This window comes from Globicephala melas, chromosome 3 (assembly GCF_963455315.2).
Source record: "Globicephala melas chromosome 3, mGloMel1.2, whole genome shotgun sequence".
NCBI lineage: Eukaryota > Metazoa > Chordata > Mammalia > Artiodactyla > Delphinidae > Globicephala > Globicephala melas.
Window position 1 is genome coordinate 50,663,073 of NC_083316.1, and position 13,409 is coordinate 50,676,481.

General features: G+C 35.4%; 1 protein-coding gene across 4 annotated transcripts in view; it reads left to right on the forward strand.

Moving 5' to 3' along the window:
* The window catches only part of RNF180 (ring finger protein 180), a 280,386-nt gene that overhangs the window by 208,745 nt on the left and 58,232 nt on the right, over positions 1–13,409 (forward strand). For all 4 annotated transcript variants that reach the window (XM_060295817.1, XM_030844068.2, XM_060295818.1 and 1 more), the window contains one exon: positions 4,738–4,963. In XM_060295817.1, coding sequence (XP_060151800.1) covers positions 4,738–4,963 — 226 coding nt within the window. The remainder of the gene's footprint in view (positions 1–4,737; positions 4,964–13,409) is intronic.

The window sequence follows — 13,409 nt, forward strand, 5'->3', positions numbered from 1 at the left end:
TAATAAAAAAGAATGAAAGAAAGAAGAGAGCAACGAAAAAGTAATAAAAATAGAATGAAAGAAAGAAGAGAGCAACGAAACCAAAAAACAAATCCACCAATCATAATAAGCGCTAAAAACTATACTAAATAAAAAAAAACAGACAGACAGAACCCTAGGACAAATGGTAAAAGCAAAGCTATACAGACAAAAATCACACAAAGAAGCATACACATATACCTCACAAAAAGAGAAATAGGAAAAAAATACATATGTGTATATAAAAAAACAGGAAGAGAGGAACCAAATTAATAAACAAATCTACCAGTGATAATAAACTCTAAATATTAAACTAAGATAAACATAAAACCAGAAACAAATTAGATGCAGAAAGCAAATCCCAAGTCTATAGTTGCTCCTAAAGTCCACCACTTCAATTTTGGATTGATTCATTGTCTATTCTGGTATTCCAGAGATGCAGGGTACATCAATTTGATTGTGGAGATTTAATCTGCTGCTCCTGAGGGTGCTGGGAGAAATTTCCCTTTATCTTCTTTGTTCACACTGCTCCTGGGGTTCAGCTTTGGATTGGCCCCGCCTCTGCCTGTAGGTCGCCTGAGGGCATCTTTTGGGAAGTCTGAGGTCTTCTGCCAGCGTTCAGTAGGTGTTCCATAGGAGTTGTTCCACATGTAGATGTATTTCTGATGTATTTGTGGGAAGCAAGGTGATCTCCATGTCTTACTCCTCTGCCATCTTGAAGGTTTCCCTCCTGTTCAGAAAGGATTTTAGTTGTTTTTAACTAGGCAGCCATCTTTCCTGTCACCTCTCCATTTCTGAGAAGCATTTTGATGGTCTCTATCTATGGTAATTGAAATGTTGATGAGATGAAGATGAGTTCATAGGCACACCTATTAAAAACCTTTTTCCAGGTTGACTTTTATCTATTAATGTGTAATTAATTTTTAAAATATAACCATATATCCAACAGTAAATTTATTATTATCTCTCTAATTTGGAGAAAAGCCCAGTGGAGTTCTATCTTTGAGGTGGTTTTTTTGTCTTCTTGCAGAACAGTTTTTATTATCAGATATGTTCAATTCTCTGTGTAATGGAAACTCTTCACCCTTTTTGGTCCCTTAAAATATAGTGATTCTAGAGGTCTTTGTATGTGTTACATCTGTTTTGTGGATTGAGTCACGTAGCTCAGCTAATAGATGAATAGTTCTGACCTCATTTTCTATTTGCAAACTTCCACCTTCAAGTTTATTTCCATAATATGGTTGTGTTTTTAAATAGCAAATCATTTATTTCTTTGATGTATATTTTAATGAAATCTAGTCACTTTTGTTATATATGTAGAGATAAAGTACTTCATAGAAATAAAAATTATTTACAGTTATTAGGGCCACAATTTGGATTGCTTTAAGTGGGTCTTCAAATTATGATTTTCTTATGCCATGAGTTTCTTTGAGGTTAATTAGTTCAAATCTCAAGACACAATATTGAGAGTGTAATACAAACAGAATAAGCTGTCACTATGAAATAAAATTTTAGTAAGTAAGCATCTAGGTCCAAAGATGTTTTTATTATCTGGGGGTCCCTAATCGGTACTAATTGTGCACTTACAGCTTTCCTTTTTCAAGTTTCTTTTAAGTACAGGAGAGAATAGTCATATAACAATAATGAGAAAAGTTGTGGATACTGTTGCCTTTCCAGCAGATTTTTATTAGTGTTCAACTCATAGCCACAATCTTTCTGTTGGTGAGGGACAGTTACTTCATATCTTCTCTGTGTTAAACTTTGTTTATGTTATATGAGATTTCACAGAATGCTTGTTTTCTAGCTGTAAATATCCAAAAGGCCTACAAGAACACCTAAGAACACTTAATAGAGGTATAATCAATACAATATTTAACAAGCTGAACCTGTGAGCATTTTGAGACTGCAAGCCACCACCAAGCAGCCTCTACTATTAATTCATTGGGGAAAAAATGTGTGTGTATGTATATATATTTTTTCATTCCCCTTTATTAATCTTAACATTCTATTGAGAGACATAGAAAAATAGGCAAATAAAAATTATTATGAGGAAACAAATAAGTAGCAGTGACAGAACAACTTTAGATAGAATAGCAGTGAAATCCTTTGGGGAAGTTGGTATTTAAACTAAGGTTTTAAAAATGAGGTAAAGTTAGCCATGTGTAGACAAGGATGTGTCAACTAATTTTTATTATGTAACAAACAGATTTTATTTAGTTGTTTAAAACAACAACCTATATTCACTCACAGTTTTCTGAGTCGGCAGTTGGGGCTGAGCTCAGCTGTAATGGCTTATCTCTGATCCACATGGTGTCTTCTGGGCTCACCAGTACATTTACAGTTAGGTGACAGTCATTGACTCTACCCACACACGTCTGGTGGTTGGCTTGTTATCAGCAGTCAGAATGGAGGCAGCTGGACCATATTCACTTACTATTCAGCAGGTTAGCCTAGGCTTGTTCACATGGTAGTAGACTAGGGTTCCCAATATCATCAAGAGAGGATTATTCCAATGCACAAGCTTTTTTTAAGCCTCTGTTTGCATCATATTTACTAACAATCCATTGGCCAAAGCAAGTCACATGACAGAGCCCAAAATCAGAAGGTGGAAAACTAATCTCCACATCTTGATGAAATGCATATGGGTACACATAGAGAGACAGGAAGAATTTTATCTATTTTGTAATCATCCACCTGAGTAAGGGCTTTTTTTTTTTTAAGATTTTTAGAAATTTCATGTAATGTCTGAAACATTTATATTAACATATTTCCATACAAATAACCCAAAGAAAGTTTAGTATTAGTTGCTTTGTTTGTTTGTTTGCTTGTTTATACTGCAGGTTCTTATTAGACTTTAAGATGAAAGGACTTCCTTTACCAGCTATTGAAGCTTATTATAAGCCCACAGTAAGAAATTGTGATAATGGCATAGGAATAGACAGTAAAGTAATGGAACAGAATAGAAGCCAACCCATGCATATTTGGCCGAATAACAACATGGCACTTTAGAACAGTGGAGGAAAGTAAGGTCTTTGCAATAAATGGGCTGTACCAATTACTAATTACATAAAAATAAAAATGAAATTTAACCCTAATGTGCACCATACATGAAAATCAATTTCAGGTAGATTATAGGATGCAAAATAAGACTCTCTTACTGACCTTGGGAAAAAGTAAGAGTTCTTAAATAAGACACAAAAAGTATTAAATCATAAAGGAAAAATGTTCTTTAAAATTAAGAATTTCATTTTATCAAAAAACACTATGAAAAGAATGAAAAGGCAAACCAGAGAAAAGGAAGAAATATTTGCAACACATCTAGCCAGTAACAACAAATAACTAGATTAAGTAAAAATGCTTAAGAAAAATCAGACAAACAATTAAAAAGAATGGCCTAATGCCTCAAATATGTCTTTCATAAAGAGAGAAATTATCAACAAGCAGCAGAAAGAGGAAGCAAAGCCATCTGGATAAATCAAATAATAGTTTATCCAGTAGAAAGGTTCTTCTGTATTTTCAAGGCTCTGTTTGCCTCATTTGTGTAACTTTTACATTTCATGTAACCTAAAAATATTTATTAAACCCAAGGCTTACTCAAATATTAATCACTGATCTCCATTTTTGACATCCATTAAAGTGAGGAGGAAAGCATCTACACCATGTAGATTCCCATTATGCCTCAGTGGACTGAGGTCAGGCCTGGTTTGAAGAAAATTTCCCAAGGCTCTAACCAAGACTATAGGGCCTTTGAAGAAGAGAGGAGAGAAGGATGGCTATGGTTAATATTTATTGAATATTTGTTATATACCAGACACTTTGCTTAACGCTTTATGTGGATTACCTCATTTAATTCTCACAGCATCCTCATGGATGAGGAATATTGTGATGTTAAGTAACAGGAATTCAGCCACCAGATTTTGTGCTGCTAACCTGAGTGCCTCTTTCCTAACTACAGTTTTTTTTTTGTTTGTTTGTTTGTTTGACATCCTTATTGGAGTATAATTGCTTTACAATGGTGTGTTGGTTTATGCTTTATAACAAATCCTAACTACCTTTTAATAGCGTCTTTCTTAACTGTTCCATTTGGGAGAGAGGAGAGGGATCATCATATTTCCCAGTTACAAGGCTCATCCCAGAATTACTACAAGTTTCTTTGCCTTATCTACTTCCTGACATACCTCAGGCTTTGGCCTTTTATTGGCTTTGAGGTCCAGGAAGGTGCAAAATGTAGAATAAAAACGCTCCATGCATGGTGTGAAGATGAAGTATGACATCCTCTTACCCCCACTTCTCTTCATGTATGAATGCCCATGTAAGGCTTTATAATCTTGCGACAGTCAGCTTATTTGCTGTGGTGGGAGTGGAATAGATAGGGGGAACCTGTCATCCTAGGACCTAACACTTACTTAAGTAGTGCTGGTTAAATAGAGATACAGGTATACTTAATGTGTTCAGGTACTATATTTTAACATGTAGCATTATATAAAAATACTAAAATGAATAATTAAGACTTCTGGGTTTTTCATGTATGTTTCCAGTTTCTTCCCACTTTGCGAGGTAGCATTTCTGTCACTTTGATTATGCACAGAAACAGATATTACCTGTTTCTCATAAATATTTTCATTCATTTTAAGAAAATATAAAATCAGTGTCTCAATTTCTCAAGGCAACCAATCTCATACTGAACTAAGAAAAATTGTTTTTGCTTATGTTTTGCAGACTTTGGATAATGAGATGAGTACAGATGATGACAATGAATATGCAGAAGAAAAGGAGAGCTACATCTGTGCAGTGTGTCTGGATGTTTATTTCAACCCCTACATGTGTTACCCTTGCCACCACATCTTCTGTGAGCCCTGCTTACGGACTCTTGCCAAAGACAATCCCGCAAGCACTCCCTGCCCATTGTGTCGGACAATTATTTCCAGAGTCTTTTTCCAGACAGGTAACTGTTCTCTTTCATTAACACAATTACCTGACTATTTTGACTACCTCTTTGTCCCAGTTCTAAAAGTACTGTATGAATTATCATGAGAAAGTCATTGAAAATCATATACAGCATAATTTGTTACTCTCTAGTTTATAAAACAGTGCTTGCCCAACTCATTAGAACTTGTTAAGATCATAGAATCATAGATGAGAATAGTTTCTCATCTCTAGTCCTCTATTCAATGTTGAGATCTTTTCTAAAGCATCCTAACTAGTTATTGTTCAGCATGTACTTGAACATCTCCAGTGTCAAGGACATTCCATTAAAATTTGAAGCAGCCCTGTTGATTATTTATTCCTCAAATCTGCCTTCCACTACTCCTCATTCTTTGGCCCGTGCTTTTTCCTCTGAAGTCTCAGAGAATAAATCTGTAAATATCTGAGGATAACTATTAGGCCTTTCCCCCAGACTCCAAATCTTCTCAACCTTCTTGTTGTTCTTAAGGCCTTTCTTCTTGAACTAGAATATAGTAAAATTGGAACAAGGATTTGTTTACCTAATTATCATGTAAAGATGGAATATAACACAATATTTAAAACATACTAGTGGAGAAAGGAAAAACGAATGAATGTGGAACATAGAAACCTGCTAAGGTGAAAGGGAAGAATGATAGAAGTAAGCAGAGCTGATATTTATTGAGTGCACTACTGTGTGCTAAACCTTAGGGGAGGAAATTTCTATATCCACATTCTCGCCTCAACCATAGAGGAACCAAATGAGGATCAAAGTATGTACTTTATTAATAGTAAAACTGTAGAAAACACATGGCACATTTTTCTTCCGCAAAAGAAAATCCAAGGACCCATCTGCAAGGAAGAATCAGTTTATAAAAATAAGCTTTGCATGCCTTAACCCAACCAGCTGCATGAAGACTTGCAAACCTGGCTTACAGGCTCAGTAATCAAACAGTGAAGAGCAAATATAGCTTTGCCTCTCTGATCTTTGCCTAGTGCATATAGTTTGGAGCACAAAATCACTGCACTGAGCACAGACAGACCTGGAGACAAAAGGACATGCCAAGCACAGTTGACTCTACCCAATAGAGAAACATGGTCAGGGAGTGCAGGCTGTCATCTGTCACACTGGCAGATCACTCTTCCTTTCATGGGGAAGAGCAAGTAAGGAGTGGAGAGAGGGAAGGAAGCAATTCCATGGGAGGACAGAAGCTTACTGGAAGTTCTTCTTCTCTGGCTTACATTGAAGCAGGAAAAATGGGGTTCTTTTCTAGTACTAGATCCCTTGCTAGGTGCTTTGGAATGAATGAAATGTGAAGAGTAACATCTCTTTCTCAGTGTTATCTCTGACCATCTATGCAAGAAAACATTTACTGAAAGCCTGTTTTGAAGGGAAGCATCTAGGCGATGTACATAGTGATTTAGACAGATGTCCCTGCCTTCCATGATCCAGTTTAATGTTGACAGGGATTTTAAAATTGCTTTCCTTAATGTCTTAAAACAATAATGACTTGACTCTCTCTTGGTTCATTTATCAAAGCAACAATGTCATATTTTCCTTTATTTCCAAAATTGGTTCTTCTATATAATAAATCATATTGGGAATATTTATTCCAATGGAGACTAAATTTGGTTGTGCACTGTCATTTAGAAGCTGGTAATAATAATGGGAATATACTACTTAGTTATTTATACCTACCTCAAAAAGATTTGACATGTTTTAAAATATATATGCAATGAAGTAGCAAGGCAAGGGAAGTAATGAAGTATTTCGTTTTAATATTCTGTCTGCCTAAGAAAAAATAAAATAAGCATACAATTAAATGATTCTCATGATCGATGGAAAGAAACATACCAACTCCTAAGGGCAAGAGAAGTTTTTTCCAGCACTTTAAAAGAAATTTTTTAATGTGATTTCTAGGCATAGTGAGAGATGGAGTAGGCAGTGTCCTCAAAAACATCCTCAGAGCAAATGCAATATCAGGTGTTCTAACATGGTATCTTATGGTATTCTTTGATAAGAGCTGAGGGCATATCAGAGTATAGATTAGGGAAAGCAACATTGCCAGTAGCCAAAAAAAAAAAAAAAATATATATATATATATATATAGTCTGGTTTTCCTATAAAAATAACTTCTAAAATTATGTAAGTAATACAATTTCATTATAGAAAAATCAGAGTATACAAATAAAATTATAAGCTCAAAATCCTCCATAGTCCTACCATTTAAAGATAACATCATTTATCGAGTATTCTTCCAGAATATTTTATATCCATATACTTAATCATTTTTTTTTGTAAAATGTTCATTTTGAACATAAGGCTTTTGACCTGCTTTTGTTTTACTTTTTAAAAATTATTTATTTATTTATTTTATTTATTTTGTCTGAGCTGGGTCTTAGTTGCAGCAGCAAGATCTTTAGTTGCTTCATGCGAACTCGTAGTTGCAGCATGCATGTGCTCTCTAGTTCCCCGACCAGGGATTGAACCCGGGCCCCCTACATTGGGAGTGCAGAGTCTTACCCACTGGACCACCAGGGAATTCCCTTGTTTTACTTTAAATTCTTGTGATTATATCATTATCTACTTAAGCTATCTACTATTTAGTTTAGTTGTTTATCATTCCTTTTTTTGCTGATATATATGGATAAATATTTGCACACATCTCCGAGCATTTCCTTGTAATGGATTTCCAGGAGTAGAATTGGTAGTTAAAGTCTGTACGTGTTTTAAGGCTATGTATATGTTACAAAATTATGCTCCAAAATTATTGCAAGCAGCAATATAATGAGCTTATTTTCTCAACACTCTGGACTATCCTTTTTTTTCCTTTTAAATCCCTTACCATGTCCTATGCTGATTTTTCTTTTGGTCTGTTCATCGTTTTCTTGTTTATTGCAAGAGGATTTTTTTTTTCAGTAATGTCAGCTTTTGTCATATGTGGCAAATCGCTTTCCTATTTTGTCATATGTACTTGGATTATGTTTATTATATTTTATGAATGTGCAGAACTTCTATATTTTATGTAGTCTTATGTAGCAACCTTTGCCTTTATTATTTTTAATTTCAAAGTTAGGTATTGAAAGGCCTTATCCACTACAGAATTACAGTAAATCCCCTACATATGAATGAGTTGTGTTCTGAGAGCACATTCGTAAGTCCAATTTGTTTGTTAAGTCCAACAAAGTTAGCCTAGGTACCCAACTAACACAATCAGCCATATAGTACTGTACTGTAATAGGCTTATAATACTTTTCACACAAATAATACATAAAAAACAAACAAACACAAAAATAGAACATTTTTAATCTTACAGTACAGTACCTTGAAAAGTACAGTAGTACCAGCTACATCACCGCTGCTTTTACGCTTGCTTCCAGACATCCTGAGCTTGAAATAAAGATACTGTACTACTGCACTCTATACAGTACTGTACAGTAAAATACACAAAAGTACAACCACTTGTAGAGGATGCACACATGTGATAACATACGCCAGACATGTGAGCTAACTTATGTGATTGGACATGTGAACACACGATCGCATATTTGAAAGTTCGCAACTTGAAGGTACGTATGTAGGGGACTTACTGTTTATAAATAGTCTCTTTACCTATATTTACTTTGGATTTCATTTTGTCCTCATTTCCCTGCTCTTAATTCCAGTCCATTTATTATGGTGTGCGGTTTGGTTAAAAATATAGTACCTTTCAAAAGCAAAACAAGAAAACCACAAACAAAAAATAATAATAATAAATCTTGCAAAATAGTTTTTTACTAATTTAGAAAGAATAAACAGCTTAAGTCATAATTTAAAAAAATATATAGTCCCTTTATTCTGTGTCTGTAAGCATTTATCCCACTAACATTTATTGAACAATTCAATTTTTTTCTATGCTGATTGAACTGCCTTTTTTAGGTAATGAAGATAATTACTAAAATGTTTCTGTGTTTTTTGGCAGCTGTTCTTTTCCATTCATATTTCTATCTTGCCCTATACCATTACTTCGGTCTTATAATTATTTTAGCTTTATGTTTTAATAACTCACAAGTGAATTAATTTTATAAGTTGTTTGGGGAATAATTCACATTTTTAATTGACATTTTTATAACATTGTTATAATATTGAAAGCATATTGCCTCTCAATAACATTTCTGTAATTTCCTTTCAAATGGCACAGCAAAATTCTTATTAGCTTTATGCCTGTATTTTTTTTTTTTTTTTTTTTTTTGCTGTACGCGGGCCTCTCACTGTTGTGGCCTCTCCCATTGCGGAGCACAGGCTCCGGACGCGCGGGCCCAGCCGCTCCGCAGCATGTGAAATCCTCCCGGATCGGGGCAGGAACCCGTGTACCCTGCATCGGCAGGCGGACTCTCAACCACTGCGCCACCAGGGAAGCCCTATGCCTGTATACTTTTGTTGCTGCAATTGTAAATGGGATTTTTTTCCTCTTCTGGTTTCAGCTGCTTTTGTTGATATTTTGGGAGAAAGTCAGTTTCCAATCTTACACTATTCTGTTAACTTTACTGAACCCTGAGAGTTATTTATTAAGTGAATGAATTAATCATCTCAGCTACCTAATGTCACCATTCCAATTGTGTACAAACCAGGGGACAGTTATTATCAAAGATTAAAGTGGGAAGGTTGTCATTTTCTAAAGGAACTGAAGATATTTGGCAAATGAATAAGGGGTTAGTTGTGATTTAGAGTAGTTCAGTGGATAGAGTTATGATGAAATTCCTTCCAGATTTATTCCATAGAGTGTGCTTAGGAAAATAATGATTTAAACCACTCTCAATATAACATTCAGTATTTCATGTGATTTTGCTTATATTTCTTAACACTGTTAGATGTGATCTTGATAAAGTACTTGATACACTAGAAGTTGAGAATTTGAAGTGGGAGAGCATATATAGAAGACAGGGTGGAAGGCATTAATATCATTTGTTAGTGGAGGTCAAGATAATACTGTCAAAAGTTAACAGAGTGGCATGGACATATATATACTACCAAATGTAAAATAGATAGCTAGTGGGAAGCAGCTGCATAGCACAGGAGATCAGCTCGGTGCTTTGTGACCACCTAGAGGGTTGGGATACGGAGGGAGGGAGAGAGATGCAAGAGGGAGGAGATATGGGGATATATGTACAGCTGATGCACTTTGTTATCAAGCAGAAACTAACACACCATTGTAAAGCAATTATACTCCAATAAAGATGTTTTAAAAAAAAAAGTTAAATAAATAAAACTAGCAAATATGGGGAAAAAAAGTTAACACAAAAGCATACAAAAAAATAGGTAGTAGACACTATTGGTTGCTAATTTATATCCATTACATCTTTCTTCCTAACATACCCTGAGTTTTATTCCAGTATTTAACTCCCTCAGCATAGGTCAGGTGGCTCCTGGGTAGATGAACCCATCTTTGGCTTTTTGGTAATCTATTCCTTTGCCAGTGATAGGTTCATAAATGGGCATGTGTTTAAGTTCTGAGTGATGAGGTGAGACTAAAATTTGCCTTTACTCTTAAGACATGAGATGGAAAAGCTAGTTTCTTCCCCATTGGACATAAACAAGAAGGTGTGTAATAGGGATAATTACTGGCAGCCATCTTATGAGCAAGTGGGGAACCAGCTGAGTATAAAGTCTTTATTTTGGATAGTAAAACTAAAGAAAGAAATGAACAAGGGGTCTTGATGACATTGTTTAACCACCAAGTCAGCCAGGTTTGAAGCCTACCCTACCTTTGAATTTTCTATTACATGAAATATTAAATTTATTAATTAACTAAGGCAGTTTGAATAAATTTTCTATTAGTGTACACCAAGAGCATCCTAACTGATGAAAGCATACTAATAATGAAGGTAGACAATATAGAAACTAAAAATGATATTATTCACAAAAATTTGAGAGGTGAGAAGGGAAGAAGATATTGCAAAAGACCCAAATCCTCCTAGAAGGAAGTCAATATTATTTAAAGTTGATAAATTAAGAAATAGTGAAGAAGATTTCTGGAATGGTAACGTGAGAAGCTTCATGGATCCTCACTCCAGCAAAACAACTGTTTAACTGGTGAAATGATTTTTATTTCATTTAAGTCTATGGAAATTGTCCTAAGGATGTACAGCAAATAGAAAAACATTTATTTTTTAAAAAATGTACTGAAGTCTACCATTATACTCAGTAAGAACATAGAGAGCCTGTCACATTTAGAAATTCAGATGCAAAGGCATGAATTTGGAAGCCTCCCTCACACTATGAACACACACACACACAAACACACACACATACATACACAAATTAACTTAAAATGGAACAAAGACCTAAATGTAAGAGATAAAAATATAAAACTCTTAGAAGACAACATAGGTGTAAATATTTTTTGAAATTGTATTGGGCTATGGTTTCTTAGATATGACACCTAAAGCACAAACAGCCAAAAAAGAAATAGATGAATCAGACTTCATCAAAGTTAAAAACTTCTCTGCTTAAAGGGATATTATCAAGAAAGTGAAAAGATAACCACAGGATAAATGCAAATATTTGTAAGTCATATATGTGAAAAGGATCTAGTATCTAGAATATATAAAGAACTGTTACAACTCAAGAATTAAAAAACAACTCTATTTTAAAATGGACAAAGAGTTTGAATAGACAGTTCTCCAAAGAAGATATAAAGATGGCCAATAAGCATGAAAAAAAATGCTCAATATCATTAGTCATTAGTTGCAAATCCAAACTATAATGAGCTATCACTTCACAGTAACTAGGATGGCTATAGTTAAAAAGATAGACAACAACAAGTGTTGACAAGGATATGGAGAAATTGGAACTCATATATTGCTGGTTGGAGTATAAAATGGCAAAGTCACTTTGGAAAACAGCAGAATAAGTTTTGCACATGGAAGACTCTAAGCCTGCTTGTGAGATTGGGAAAAGTTCTGGTGTTAACTAGAGTTCTTTTGTCTGTGGAGATGAAAAAGAATCCAGGATGGGCAGAGCTGAGGAGACAGACCTCTGGATAGGGAAGACCTTTCTTATTCATTGACTGACAGCCTCATTCTTTCAGACAAGGAACTCCCACATCAGCATCCCAACAGTAGGTCTGTTCAGAGAGGTGCTACATGCTGTATAACAGGATCTGCAGGCCACCTTCATCAGCAGGCTGAGGAAGGGAAAAGGCTATGTCTTACGAGCATTAAATGGAGAGAGGGTCATCCAAGTGAGGGGGGAGGAATCCCTCCGCCAAGGAGATTATGGTTTCGTTGTGAAGGAAGGCATCATATTTTTTTGAATTGACTTTATGACTGAAGCCTTCAAACGAAGCATGTCACTGCCCCTATTGTGGACTCTGAAGAACACTGGTATGGGCAGTCCTACGATAGACTCAGTGTTCACTGTTCAGGGATCCCAGCCCATGCTCATGTGGAAGATACAAGTGTCTCAGGTACTGCATAGGGAGCCACAGGGTCAGTACAACTTAACTCTAATTGTGAAGTCACTCACTGCTCTCACCTCATTCAGATGTACCCACACCTCAGCAAGGAGGATTTCTACACTTGTTCCACTACTTTCCTCCATTCAATGTCTGTCTCCTTTTTTGACCACCCACCCCATGCCACTACTCTTGTGCCTTTACATGGTGGAACTAGATGCTGATAAGCAGAAGTGCTGGTGAACTCCATTGGGAAAAAAGGAAAAGAAAATGGCTAAGTCCTCACCTTGTGTGTAGAAGTCCCTAAGTAAGTAAAGAAATGACATTTAACCTAATCTAGGATTTTAAGCATAAAGCAGGCTTATGATATTTTTCACCAGGGATATTTTGGCTGTCACAATAATATGAGGATGCTACTGGCATCTAGTAAGCAGGGGTAGGGATGACAGATATCCTGCAGTGTTTGGGCCAGTCCCACACAGTGATGAATTATCCTGTATTCTGTCTGACTTTTAGATGTCCTGCTGGGCTTTATCCAGGACATACAGCTCATCCAAAAGAACATCACACTTCCTCTTTTTATCCACTGTGACAACCTGTAATTGGTCTTGTTCTATTGTCCCTATTCCCATTAACGGCATTTCATACTTTCTCTTATTCTATACCAAAAAATCTGGTCTGTTAATTCTTATGCTAATAGTGGTTTTGTTCTTGAGTTCATCCATGAAATTTTTCATTTTTTCATTTTTCTGTTCATCTTGTACAGAATCATCACTGCCTCCAAAATCCAAACTTGTTCATTTTTTTTTTATTGAGGTATAGTGGATTTACAATGCTGTGCCAGTCTCTGCTGTACAGCAAAGTGACTCAGTTATACACAGACATTCTTTTTTTCTTTATATTCTTTTCTTTTATCACAGGATATTGAATATAATTCCCTATGCTATATACTAGGACCTTGTTGTTTATCCATCCTATATATAATAGTTTATATCTGCTAATCCCAAACTC